This window comes from Denticeps clupeoides, chromosome 17 (genome assembly GCF_900700375.1).
Source record: "Denticeps clupeoides chromosome 17, fDenClu1.1, whole genome shotgun sequence".
Classification (NCBI taxonomy): domain Eukaryota; kingdom Metazoa; phylum Chordata; class Actinopteri; order Clupeiformes; family Denticipitidae; genus Denticeps; species Denticeps clupeoides.
This window is the reverse complement of record NC_041723.1, coordinates 9,363,114-9,377,220: the sequence shown is the minus strand read 5'-3', so window position 1 is coordinate 9,377,220 and position 14,107 is coordinate 9,363,114. Positions and strand designations below refer to the sequence as shown.

The following is a 14,107-nucleotide window of genomic DNA, read 5'->3' as shown; positions in this document are numbered from 1 at the left end:
TTTTTTATATATATATATATATATTATAATGCTCCATATATATTATATACATAAAATACTCCATGTCTGTTTGTAAAAAAAAGTATTAGTACATTTTTGTTTTTTTCAACCACATTCCATAATCAGCCAATAAACCTTAATAGGATTCTAAGAGGAAGCGCTTGTGAAACGTTTTTGTGCTCGAGATCAGCGCCACTGATTGGCCAGTCGTCGGCCAGGCAGATTTCAACGGCAGGTGAACTGTGGAGGGTTGTGTGCCGTTGCTGCATGGTGTTAAATCTTCTTGGTGACTTCAGGTATTTTCTGCAGACTCCAATTTAAGTTTTATCTCTATATTATCCTTGAAATATGCATGAAACAGTGCGCAGAGGAACAGAAATAGCGCAGACCTCTCTCCAAAAATAATTGGTCCGGGCGACCGGTGACACAAACGGATGTTAAATCACCGCTCACCGCTCTCATGATGAAAGATTAATGAGACTTGCCTCCCTCCTTCGCACTTATTCACTTTTCTGAGGTCAACTGTTGACATCAATCAAACGCCATCTTCCATCTCTCCATCACCTTGTCAGTGCATCAGCATAATTTCCTCCTCCTTTTCAGTAAATGAAAGACGGATTTGTTCATAGTGTTCTCCTTCCCCGTGGTCTCTGGCACTTCACCTTCTCGCCGCTCCTGACAGCCACCAGTTATGGGTTATAAAATGAACACCGCCATGGCCGTCCGGGCCGCCATCCAAAAACGTTTTTCTGCCTGCTGCACTTTAACAGCTTACTATATTTATTCAAAATGAGATATGAATATATTCACGTTCACATTAACTCAGGTGTTTTTGTGTCAGTATCTGACGGACCATTTTGCATTTCCTTTTCCTGTGCTGTTGCACAATTTTTTTTTTTTTTTTGTGTTAATGAAAAAACATGTGACAACACACCAGAACATATGACAGCCACTTTTCTGCCAAGTCTGTTTAATGAACATGAAAGAACAAAGTGCACAGCATCTTATTGTTAGTAACCATTAGTTTGAGACATTTTTTCGATTGCTGTATTATATCTACATATTTATTCAGCTTTGTAATCAGCACTATTTAATAAAACATCCAACATTGAAAACTATATCAAGTTTATTGTGCCATCGTGTATGCCTGTTGTGTGTGAAGGAATGTGTTGCAAATAATTAGAATATTTGAAATAATTATGGAATAACATACCAGTGCAAGTTGGTGTCATCACGCTTTAAAATATACGCTGCCTGCCTGCCTGAGATCTGATGTTTCATTTACAGCATGATAAATCAGCACAAGCTCACTGAATTACAAAACACATTAATTAAATATAAAAATATTAAATACACACAGATAAGAACACAGACATATTTTCAACTTTACAGGTACAATTAGATTTTTTACAGGATTTATTATCTACATATTTAAAAATAATAAATACATTAATGTCAGAACATTATAATTATAAAGAAATACATATTAAATAATTTAAATGAGCAAAGTCTCAATTGGAAATATATTGTATTGCTGCTCAGAGAACAATGGCACAACATTCTTGATACACATAGTTTTATTGTTTAATGAAAATAAGAAAAATCTGCAATAAACGGTAATAGCAAAATCATCTTTTTTGATCAAGGTTTGACACAGTGGTTAACAAAATTACTTTCAGCTTAGATGAACAGTGGTTTGGGTTTTCGCTGGTTTGTGCCGATGCCTGAGAGAGGGAGAGAGAGAGAGAGAGAGAGAGAGAGAGAGAGAGAGACAGAATAGAAAGAGAGAGAGAGACTTTGTTTTGCTCCTCCGTCTTCTTGAACTCTACGCCAGACCGCTAGGTGGCGGTCACGAACATTTTCTTCTCATCGCCCCGCCAATTGGCGTGAGAGGGAAGTACACGAAGACGTTGGATTTTTCGCAGATGTGCGTTTCGTTAAAAAAGCGAGAGAAGGTTTAAAAGGCGGCCAGCGCAGCGACTGTGGTAAAAAAAAAACCGTCGCAGTGTTGTGTTAAATACGCACGTCGAAATGAAATGGAAGGCAGTAAAGCAGCTTTTCCCCCTTGCGATTAGCTTCGCGTTCCGTTGCAGAAAAAGCTACTTGCTAATTTCCCCGGTTCGTCTCATAGACGCTGGTTATTGTGTCAAGAGTTGTCTTCATCGCCCAGTTTTCCCATTTTCCACCCGACATTTGCTCCAAGTTCTCATTTTCATCTCTTGCCTGATCTACCCTTTTTCAGGCTTCTGAACAATATTATCGAGGGCTGGCATATAAAATTGATGTAGCCCATACTATACAAGTCCTCTCGAAAGACATACGGAATATTATTTAAAATAATACGGTACATTTTCATTGAACGTTACATATGAAATGAATTCGAGGTGTTGTGTTTGAAATGGAATCTGAAATAAAATAATTAATGCCTAAACAAGACAAATAAAGGCATACGATCATGATTTTTTGATAGGTTTTTAAATGCAAACGTTTATATTTGCTTCTATATGTTTATTCAGATGTTCTTTTTTTGTTTCATGTAATTTTTATGTAGGGATATGAATTAAAATGTGAATGTAATGGTCTACATGATTATACGTCGTCATGTTTAGATGTTTTCCCCTCTTTTGTTTCTTTAGATTCATTGCAGACTGTAGTGCAGTGACTCCAGGACTGGAGAACCGCTGCCCATCACTCCTGATCCAGGCAAAGGAGGACTTGATCTCGTGAGCTGGATCAGGTGTGTTGACCGGAACAGCAGGTACCTATGCAGTTCAGGATCATTGTTGTGTTGGATATAAGAATTAATATGGATCCATTTTAGGACACATAGCCACCTCTCCTCGTGCATAATTTGGTATTTTAATAAAATATTGCATGCTCCCATGTCTGTTGTTGCTCCTCCAGCTTGATTTGAAGAGAGACGCCCTCGACAATGACGTCATGGGGGAAGATAGCAGGCGGCAGGCGGCCCCAGCCAAACGCAGCAGTAGGGTAAGCTATCTCTCAAAAATCAACTCATGATCAACATAACATTCAGAGACATGGAAATCAATGGTTATCCAGGCATTCCATGTTACACAGCATGTACTGTAATGGGAGGAATGTTGAATATATTTATTTTCAGAGTTGTTTTTCGCCAATCATATTTGAAGAGACATTGATGCCATTGTTTTCTTGTTCAGGAATGTCAAGCCTCTTAGGTCTTTTCGGCCAGTGCCATACCCTCTCAGAGAAGAGAGATCAGAGGAGCTGAAGGATCATGAGGGGTGAGAAGCTTCAAGACTTCACAGTCTGATATGCAGTAGAGTGTTGAATTGTGTCTGAAAATTATTGTGTCTGAGAAGTGTAGCTTTCTGGAGTATAGCAGCCACAGAGGTCAAATTAGGCTGGTAAAACTTACTGCTTTTTATTAGCTGATTAAAATAGAATAGGACTCTAGTTCTGTCTACAAACCCATCATAGATTACAAGCCTTGTATTTGATTAAAAGGACAAATTAATAAAACAAAAAATTAAATTCTGAGAATTCGTCAGGGGCAGTGGTGGCCTAGCAGTTAAGGAAGTGGCCCCATAATCAAAAGGTTGCTGGTTCGAATCCATATCTACCAAGGTGCCACTGAGCAAAGCACCGTCCCCACACACTGCTGCCCGGGCGCCTGTCATGGCTGCCCACTGCTCACTCAGGGTGATGGGTTAAATGCAGAGGACAAATTTCACTGTGTGCATCGTGTGCTGTGCTGCTGTGTATCACATGTGACAATCACTTCACTTTCACTTCAAATAAACCATGAAAGCATATACAGTCGTGGCCAAATGTTTTGAGAATGACACAAATACTGGTTTTCACAAAGTTTGCTGCTTCTGTTTTTATTGTGGCAATTTGCATATACTCCAGAATGTTATGAAGAGGGATCAGATGAATTGCAAAGTCCCTCTTTGCTATGAAAAGGAACTAAATACCAAAAAATAATTTCCACTGCATTTCAGACCTACCATAAAAGGACCCGCTGAGATCATTTTGGTGATCTTCTCATTACCAAAAGTGAGAGTGTTGAGGAGCACAAGGCTGGAGATCATTCTGTCATGCTGGTTGAGTTAGAATAGCAGACATGATGTTTTAAATGGAGGGTTATGCTTGAAATCATTGTTCTTCCCCTGTTAACCATGGTTACCTGAAAGGAAACACGTGCAGTCATCATTGCATTGCATAAAAAGGGGCTTCAAAGGCAAGAATATTGCTACTACTAAGATTGCACCTAAATCAACAATTTATCAGATCATTAAGAACAGGAGAGAGCAAAGAAGCCACTGCTCTCCAAGAAATGCATCAAGGACAGACAGATATTCTGTAAAAAGTACAGGACTGCTGGACTAAGTGGCTAGGGCAACAAAACACTGGCATTTTGGGTCCATGGTCATGAAACTCTCTGGACCTTAATCCAATTGAGAACTTGTGGTCAATCCTTAAGAGGCGGGTGGACAAACAAAAACCCACTAATTCTTACAAACTCCAAGCACTGATTATGAAGGGATGGGCTGCCATCAGTCAGTATTTGGCCCAGAAGCTGGTTTACAGCATGTCAAGGTGAATTGCAGAGGTCTTGAAAACACTGCAAATATTGACTGTTTGCATAAACTTGATGTAATAGTCAATAAAAGCCTTTGAAACTTATGCCTTTAATTATACTACAGAATTTAAAACTGATGTAAAAAACTTTGTGAAAACCAGCGCTTGTGTCATTCTTAAAACTGTGCGTGTGTGTGTGTGTGTGTGTGTGTGTGTGTGTGTGTGTGTGTGTGTGTGTGTGTGTGTGTGTATATATATATATATATATATATATATATGAGAGTATTAATGATTAATGTTTTTTTTGTGTGAAGCTATGAAGGAGTAACTGGCTATGAAGCTGTCAAACAGGAGACCGACTATTCGGCAATGACTGATTACAGCAGCTATGAGCAACTTGCGCGCAGGGGTAAGGTGTCCAGAAGCAGCATAACATGTTCAATCTCTTGAGATGTAAGATGGTTGGGCTGAAAGTTTTTGTTGTTTCCGGCAGCAGCCTCACCGAAGAGGTACAATCCAGGAGAGAAGCGCAATTCTTTGTATGACTGGTTTTACAAAGTACTGCAGGGTGGCGGCGCTAAGAAGCCTGCAGACTGTATTGTCCTGTCTGTGAATAACCAGAACATGTGAGAAACTATTTTGACTTTATTAATTTTTTTTTAATGCTTGTTGCGTGTGAGAATGAGGAACTTGAAACGGATGTTCATCCTTCGGTCTTCCTAAATCTTTTAATTTAAACAGTCTCAGTTGTGCAACATTTGTCACTCCTCCTCCCTTACTTAAAAAATGTTTTTTATTTCCAGTATAAAATAAAATGCATTTATTAAACAGACAAATATTTAGCTTGTAATATTGAAAAAAATATTGTCCTTAAAAAAAAAAAGTACACACACATTAATTTTCACTCTTCCTTTGCACATCTTAACATGTGACCTCCTTTTCATTCTTCCTTTGGCTTCAGGGTTGCCACAGCGGACCAACTTCTCTGGTTGTCCGCACAGTCGGCATGGCAAATGTCATAAGCCGGATGCCCTTCCTTTAAAAAAACCCTCCCCATTTAACCGGGCTTTGGAATGGCACCAATAAATACGCTGAATATGTGACCTGCTTTGAATTGCCAGTGAATCGTAAAGTTTTTTTGTAAACTAAAACACCTCCTTCCAAAAACAAAAAAAGTAATATGACTGGATTGTGCAGAATATTATTGTAATGTCTTAAAGAGGGAAAATGAATCTAGAACCACACTAGAACTAAAAGCAAGTACACTACATGTGCCATGTTCCATGAGGTCCACGTTTCTTCATGAAACTGCATTTTAAAAATATATTAGGTTATTTTTCTAAAAGATCACAGGGTTTCACTTCACTTTTGACTGATCAACATTTGAAGAAGCAAGTTAGAGGGTCATCAGTCTTCTGTCTTCTTGTAATACACACACATTCAAATATGCTTTATTGTGGCCCCTAAATGAATGTCTGACATATTCCTGTCTGAATCGACACCTGCACACATACACGTTTATCTTTACACTTAAAAATGCTAAAAAATTCCATATCTGGCTTTTTAAAATAAATGTTTGATCTTCCCCCACCCCCTCCAGCAAAAGCTTTTTATCCTCTCAGTTCTTGGACCTTCTTACTTGTCCAATTGTAAAACTCAAAGGATGTTTTGCCCAGCTAATAATATCATTAGGTATTAAATTACTGCGGTGTCCAATCATTGGCCTTTGTGAGGTTTTGTGACAATTCAACAGCGATAAAAATTTTTTTTAAATGTAATGAAGGGTTTTGTAACATTTTGAAAGTCATGAAATCATTTCTTGAAGATAGTCATTGTGAGTGTTCCTGGATAACCTTTTCTTGTATTACAAATCTGATGATACTGACACCTGATCAGAGCAATAGCATGTTCTTCCCCCTCTTTCTGAGGAATAAAAGCTGCGCTGCCCTGGCCAAGTTGTGTGAAGATCAATAACCAGCTTTCTTCTTCTTCTTTCAAAGGGATTATGCAAAATCGCTAGGCCACTGTTTGCAGGAGCGTGGCCTCTCTGTGGAAATGATTTACCTTCAGGTGGAATCGGGTCTCACCCGGGCCCTGCAGGACGTCCGCTCCGACGGTTCCCCCCTATGTATTCTCGTCGAGCAGACTAATGTAACTCTGTCCTCGTGCACAGTAATCATATTTTCAGAGTCCCTCAAAAGTAAGTCCCCACAATCCCCTCCCAGCCCCAAAATAAAACTGTCATAGAGAAGAGACGATGTTTGTTAATATAATGGTGGGCACTGATACTTAATGTTGGCTTTAAAATAGGCTTATAGGCACACTAAATAATGCATTTCAACTACAACTGCAATACCATGTATTTAGCAATGTAAGGAACAGTGATTTCAGTGCAAACATGAAATACACTTTACACAGAACACACCTTTACACACTTAAACTCATGTATATTGCACAATATGTGGTGTGGACTCAATTTAAACTAGTATTAATAATGAAGCGCTGTACAGCGAGAAATTTTACTCGAGGTATATCTCATAACATTGTGAGTAAATAATGTATTACTGTAAATGATGCATCAGTTACATTATTATAAGAGATTGCCAGCTCAACTTTGAAATAATAATTACATCATAATAATAATATTTGTAACTATTTCAAATACATTTCACAAAAAATCACGCAAAGCATGAACTGTACTAAACATGGATAAGCACATTCCATATATTTTTGCTGTTAATCTAACAAATACAATTATAATAGTCTTATTGTAATTTAAAAATACAATTTAATACAAAGCACGCTACACAAGTCACCAAAGTATGTGAAACTAAAAAATGTATGTAAATTATGCCCATTGTCTAAATTACTTGCACGACTGCGACTTTTGACTTAATTGGCAGTGTCTATTCTGTGGTATGTGAACAGTCAATATGCTAGTGGGATCTTAATAGTAGGTCTTAAATTACTGAACTAATTAATAAATGCAACCAGTCTGGTCACCACCAATATATGACTTTTAAACTTACCTCCAAAAAGACAAAAAAAATGACTATCTATGCCCACCACGGCATTTAGTAATAGTTGTTTTTATTATTATTATATACTCATTTACATTACTTGCTTTTGTTCACATTAATGTTGTTATTGGGCCTTGAGGATCAGACTAACCCTGGTCTTACATATTATTAAGAATGGACACCAACAATTCACATTAAAAAATTTACCAGTTATAAAAAATGTACCAGTTATATAAAATTTACGGTTTTTATGGATGTGCTACATTTTAGATACTGGGATAATGCAGGTTTGACTCCTTGCATTACACAAATGTACAGTTCTCCCCAATTATAACAGAATTTCAAACCTAAAAAAAATGCAATACTTTATGATTGTACAAAAATCAACACTTAAAAATGATGCCACTTGTCTAGCTGCAGTCCACCTTTTATGAAAAATAGGCTGTCCCATTGTTTTCGTCAAAAGATCTACACTCAATGTAACAGAAAAATATCAAATGTTCTGTTAGATCTTTTATGAATTATAAGCAAAGATACTTAATCAAACTTGACTATAAATCTCTTTAATAAACTAATTCTGATTCACACACATGCCTAAATAGCATCATTGTAATATTTAGCAAAGTAAATTAGACAAGGCATGATTGTGTGTGTGTAAGAGCTGTTGCAGTGTATTGGTCAACTCGAGCCCTCTGCCTCTGTGTATGAAACCTTTCTATCATTACTGTCGTCCCTGCCTCGCCGTCCCTCCCACAGTTCACCGGAACATGCCGAAGGACCAGGCGCTGGAGTTCGTGATGGTGGAGTTTGGCCGAATGCAGGTGAAGTGTCACGATCGGGACCCAGTAGAGCTGGCCACGCGGGCGGCTGAGCTGACAGACGACTACCTGACACGGGACAAACTGGAGAAACACGTTGTGTCTTCAGAAACCCGCCACCTCATGCTCCTCCTGGCCCAGGGGGCGCACCTGTACCCCGAGGAGCTCAGCACAATCAGCGATTACATTCGCTCCCGTCAGGAGCTTCTGGAAGGTGACTTCCAAAACAGCCTTTTAGATCCATTTCTGCCTTTTTCATTTAAATCAGTTACCCCCAAATTTTGCAGAAATGTGCAGTTTTCTTTTTATTTGGTCTTTATATGTTTACCTGAGATTAGAGGATGGAGGGGATCTGTCCCTCCTTGCCCAAGTGACAAAATTTAGCATGATACAATGTTACATTACATTACATTTTGACTGACAAAATAATGCATTCTGTCAATCATCCCGGTCTGAAATACACTGTACATTTGCCGTACACAGTTTTTGCTCACGGCACTCGCATTCATCCAGAAAATATGTTCACTCACAACGCAACATAATACCCATTCACTTCCAATTTGCCTGACTGTTAGACCTTTTCAAGGATTCCTCCTTGGTTAAATTGAAACGCATTCATTAAAAAAAACATGTTGGAGCACTTTATCATGTAGCAAATGCTGGCAAAGACTATACTTCAACCGTGCCTCATTTTAATTGTGTTGTATCTCTTTCCCAGGATCCAGTGTGCCAGAGAGCAGCACTGTGACTGAGCCTGTGAACAGTTTGCCCTCGACTTTGGGTTCACCACCCCCTTTACTACAGACTCCCCCCATGCCTGGCCCATCGGGGCGGGAGCGCCCAGGCCCTCCAGCATCCTCAGGAGTGAAAGATCGCCCCCCAGCTCCTCTCCTGGGCCTATCAGGTCACCACAGCAGTTTTTAACCTTCATTCCATGTTCATAATTTTCTTATATCCATGCGAGCTTTTTATGTGTTCTTTAAATAGTGAATGTTTATTTAATGTATTATATAACCGAATTTACAAAAATTGGTTTGCATTGTTAAAATAATCTTTTTGGCTGTGCTCTGCACAATGATTCATACACCACATTATTAATATAAGATAGACCTTTATTAGTCCCACAAGTGGGAAATTGCATTTGTCACGGCAGAAAGTGGATAGAACAAAGGTGAGAGCAATAATAAATATGTATATGTATTTATCTACAATTATTATTATGTGTGTCTTGAAAAAATGGGAATCCAGGTCCAGTCCTGGAGGGCACCTGTCATGCACATTTGGATTTTACACCCATTCAGTACCAACCCGTGCTTTAGTTGAGGTCTACTGTGCTGGTCTGTTGTTCATCACCAGAATTGGAGGCCAACTGAATACGACCTTAATAACGGTGCATCTAAGTAATGAGGTTTTTTTTTAGCTTTTTTTGTAAAAAATTTTTCTTCTTTTATCATCAGGTTCCTACCCTACGACCAAACCCCCACCTCTGCTGTCTTTGCACAGTGTTCCAGTCCCACCACACAGGGCCCTTCTTCCTCGACCTCCACGGGGCCTTCCAGTTTCCCGTGGTGCCTCACAGCTTCATGGACCCCCACCCACCCAGGGCGCACGGGGGTTTCCACCCGCTCGGGGGCCTGCAGGGCATCACGGCCCCCGGCCCCCACCTCAGAATGGCCCCATGTTGATGGCTCGAGGACCCCCGCAGCCTTTACATGGCTCTTGTGTTCCCCCACCCTCCCTTACCAGTCACCACCTGGGAAGCCAGTCAGCCCTGCTACCTGTCCCAGGTCGGCAAACCTGCATCAAGGGCCTTTCTGGCCTTTTCTTTCTTATTTTCAGTGTGTCTAGGAACCTGTGCCTTTACTGAACACTGAACTGGTTATTTTAAATGCTATTTGATCCAGTACCTAATACATATACACTACTCACAATAAGTTAGGGATATTGATATTTATATTGTGCTTTTCTTATTCACAATTTTAATGAAATAAGTAAAAGTTCCCTTTGATATTACTAAAAATGTATGAGAAGAAACACACTTTTCATTAGTTTAATATTTATTACCCTAAACATTTTTACAATAACAGCGATAGCCCCAAATAACAAAAATTGTTGTTGTCAGTAGGGGGTGTTTCCACCATTTGCCGCAATGACAGCTTGGCATGATGTTGCTCTGAGCCAATGTGTTCCACTCTTCCACAAGTGTTCAAGCAGTTCTGCCAGGTCATGTAGAGGTGGGGTACGATCAGTCTCTGCTTCAAATGGTCCCAGACGTGCTCTATGGGGTTCAGGTCAGGGGACATTGATGGCCATACCATATGAGGCACTCCAACTTCCTGAAGTCGAGCTGTGACTATTCTGCCACAATTTGGTGGAGCATTATCATTCATGAACAAAGTTTGGGGTGTGCTGGTGTACTTGGGGGATGATGATGGGTTCTATGATGTCTGTGACGTAACAACGTACAGTGACTGATCCATGTACAATAACCAAATCGGTTTTGCGCTGACTGGTGATGCCTGCCCAGACTGCTGCACTTCCGCCACCAAAGAAAACCCTGACGCAACAGTCAACAGTGAACAGCACGGTAGACCACTGCTGCATTGTCCAGGTCACATGTTCTTGTGCCCACTGCAAACGTTCACGGCGGTGTCGTTGTGCCATTGGAGTCAACTGCAACCGTCATCTGGCATTCAAGCCAAAGCGGTGGAGTCGGTTGCGAATGGTGGAAACCCTAGTTCTTCTCACATCTCGTAAACGGGCCTGCAGCCGTGTGGCAGTCGCATAACGATGTCTGGGTGCATAGGTCCTTAGGTTCTGGTCTTCATTGCGGCCTGTCACTCGTGGGCCACCACTTCTGGGTCTGTCATGAACTCTGCCAGTAGTTCTGTGTCTTGATGCAAGTCTGCTGATGACATTTGGAGACACACCAAGGTCACCAGCCACATATGACTGGCTGCCACCGCCCCGAAGGCGCGCCATGGCCAGGTGACGCTGCTTCTTGGTTAAGTGACGTCGTGTGTTCATGGCTGTTTAAATGATGATCTTGGAATGACTTACTGACAATACCAGCTTTTTATACCCACAGAATGTCAGAATTGATGCCACATTGAGAGTTGTCACTTGGTATTGGCCCAAATATAAGGAGCACCTGTACACAATTAACCATTACATACACACCTCATTTTGTGTTTTCCATCACCCCAATACATTTGCCTCCCTATCCCAAAAATGTCTGAAGTGAAACAAACACCATATGTATGACATCCAAGTCTTTCACGATATCACAGCTTATTGTGAGTAGTGAGAATAGAAACCCAATGGCAAAAAAAACATCACATGCCTCAAATATATTCAGTTGGTTTGCTCTAAGAGTGACACAAGAAAATGAACTAATAGTAGCTTTAGGTTCAAATTAGAAGCAGAATAATAGTAACATCCTCCATCCTATAGTCAAATATTGTCTGATTTAATCCTTCTGCTCTTTCTACAGGAGTTCCTCCACCACGGCCAACAATGCCCCGGCACTAGGTGCTCCAGGTTCCAGCTGTCCCTGCACCTATGGAACATCGGCGAAAGTCACTGTCCATTTTTATATATTTTTTTATCACTTTGACTTTGTCACATAAAACTGGAATTTATTGTTGACATATTTTTCCTCCTTGTTGACCATCAGACTTTTTTTTTTGTATTAATGTTTGCTTTTGGACTTCTGGTGTAATGTATTGACATTCAGTAAAAGGCCTAATTGTGAAATATCCTTGCTCTATATATACTATTTTGTGTTCCTTTAATTCCATACATAGGAAACGTTCTTTTTACTCTTCCTTACTATATGTATATCTTTTTATAATGTCTTCAGATCTGATTCACACAATCAGTGACATTTTCTGGGAACTTCTGGGAGTATCTTTGTATTTCTACCTATTGCTTTTGCTGTGTGATCCCCCGCATGCTCTGCATCATACATTTATTGCAAATACAGGGCCGGTGTGCCTTGGTCTTTCAGACAGCAAATTTTTAATGCCCGACACCTATTTTCAATATCCATGTTCGCTTACTTTATGTGGGTTTCCTAGAGAAGGGGTCTCACAGGAACAGGTGTGGGAAGCCTTCTCACAGAGAGCCTGCAGAGTAGACGCGATGCGTTGAAGCTCAGGGGGAAATGTTTTTTAGACTGTAGAGAAGAATTGTACAAGTAGTGTGTATTATACATCTGACCACACCCAAACGTATTTGCAATACTGAGAGGCATGAGCAGAGTGATTCTCTGCTCAGTTGGGAACTGTTATATGGTAATACTGCAAGCACATTGCTTCTGACTTTGAGCACCTGAACAGTGTGTCTCCAGCTGAAAAACATGCATCATCTGAATCAGCCCTAAAACTCCTTTGCTGTCTGTCTCTGGTTTTGAAGGGACTTTCCCTGAATGTCAACTTTAAAAGCTTCCCTGTGTCATGGTGGAGCCCAACTTAACATATAGCTTTTTGCCTATTAAAGGCTGAAGCAATTAATCATTGCATATATTGCAAGAAGTGTATTTTAATTGTTTAGCGCCAATAGGTAATAAAGAAATTAGTCTAGTAAAAAAACAAATTCTAATTATTATATGAATATAAATGATTATATTTAAAGAATTCACTTGTCCTGCTGATATCCAGAAAATTGGTTAATTAATAATCTTAACATTACATGACCCCTTTAACGTGTGACTTTAATTGTAACCACCAGGTGGCGCAAATAAACCGTAATATCCAGATCCTCTTATATTCCCTACATAAAATAACAAAAACACTCTTACTTGTAAGCCACTATATTTATTACTTTTTTATTTGTTGAGCCTTGTCAATTGAATCAAATAACTTCAGATGGTGGAACTGGAATGAACTGGGTTTTTTTTTTTTCACTTTTTAAATAAACCGGAATTGTTATTAGGATTTCTTATTGCTTATATCTTTTTTTATTTAAGATTTATTGCAAATCTTCAGTGGAGATATGAGGACAACCTCTGGGATCTTCACAGACACTCTTAATCGGGTTAGATGAAGAGCAACAGAAAGTTCCTCTGCTGCTGTATTTTCCCATAAAACGTTCTCAACGCACCTCTGAGAAATAAAAAAAAAAAAACACAAGACACAGAGTAATGTCATTTAAGATTATTAACGTGTGACTTTAGAATATTGTCAAAGAGTTATCAATGTGTGTGTGTGTGTGTGTGTGTGTGAGTTAAATTGATGTTAGTTGGGGGGCTAATTCAGGAACCAGAGATGTGTCTACGTGTGTGTACCTGCGGTTTCCTGTGTGCTCACTAGATCCTGTTGCTGTGTGTGTGTGTGTGTGTGTGTGAGTGACGAATGAGTATATGATAGTCGTGCAAGGTGGAGAGTGTGTGTGTGTGTGTGTGTGTGTGTGTGTGTGTGCAGGACCACGGCCCTACAGCTGTGTGTCTCTTCGGCCTCCGTTCACAGACACTCAACTGCAGCTGTGAAGAATCCATCAAGTCTGCGAGTAATGGCGGCGCTTTCTGCTTCATTTCACCAGCTGGGAAGTGTTGATTAGTATTTCCAACCCGAGCCGGGGGGAAAGAAAGAGCCCTCGCTCCGACCGGCGAATACCTTCGGAGATGAAGAGCTCAGGAATCTCCCGACTGATGCATGTAATCATCCGCCCCAGATTATTGTGCGGGGAAGACTGCGGAGATTG

The 14,107-nt window shown here is 40.0% G+C and overlaps 1 protein-coding gene across 3 annotated transcripts; it reads left to right on the top strand.

The window, feature by feature from the left end:
* The first annotated feature begins 1,842 nt into the window (after positions 1 to 1,842).
* LOC114767496 (nuclear receptor coactivator 5) lies at positions 1,843 to 12,162 on the top strand. Of its 3 annotated transcripts, none has more exons than XM_028959370.1 (11): positions 1,843 to 1,985; positions 2,637 to 2,737; positions 2,905 to 2,991; positions 3,183 to 3,266; positions 4,881 to 4,975; positions 5,060 to 5,192; positions 6,567 to 6,766; positions 8,343 to 8,618; positions 9,123 to 9,308; positions 9,862 to 10,191; positions 11,898 to 12,162. In XM_028959370.1, the coding sequence occupies exons 3-11, from the start codon at positions 2,933 to 2,935 to the stop codon at positions 11,933 to 11,935; spliced, it is 1,401 nt and encodes a 466-aa protein (XP_028815203.1). In that variant the 5' UTR covers positions 1,843 to 1,985; positions 2,637 to 2,737; positions 2,905 to 2,932; the 3' UTR covers positions 11,936 to 12,162. The 3 variants fall into 3 exon arrangements, with proteins under 3 accessions (XP_028815203.1, XP_028815204.1, XP_028815202.1); XM_028959371.1 differs by having other exon boundaries at positions 2,637 to 2,758; positions 5,063 to 5,192; XM_028959369.1 differs by having other exon boundaries at positions 2,637 to 2,758.
* The last annotated feature ends 1,945 nt before the right edge of the window (positions 12,163 to 14,107 follow it).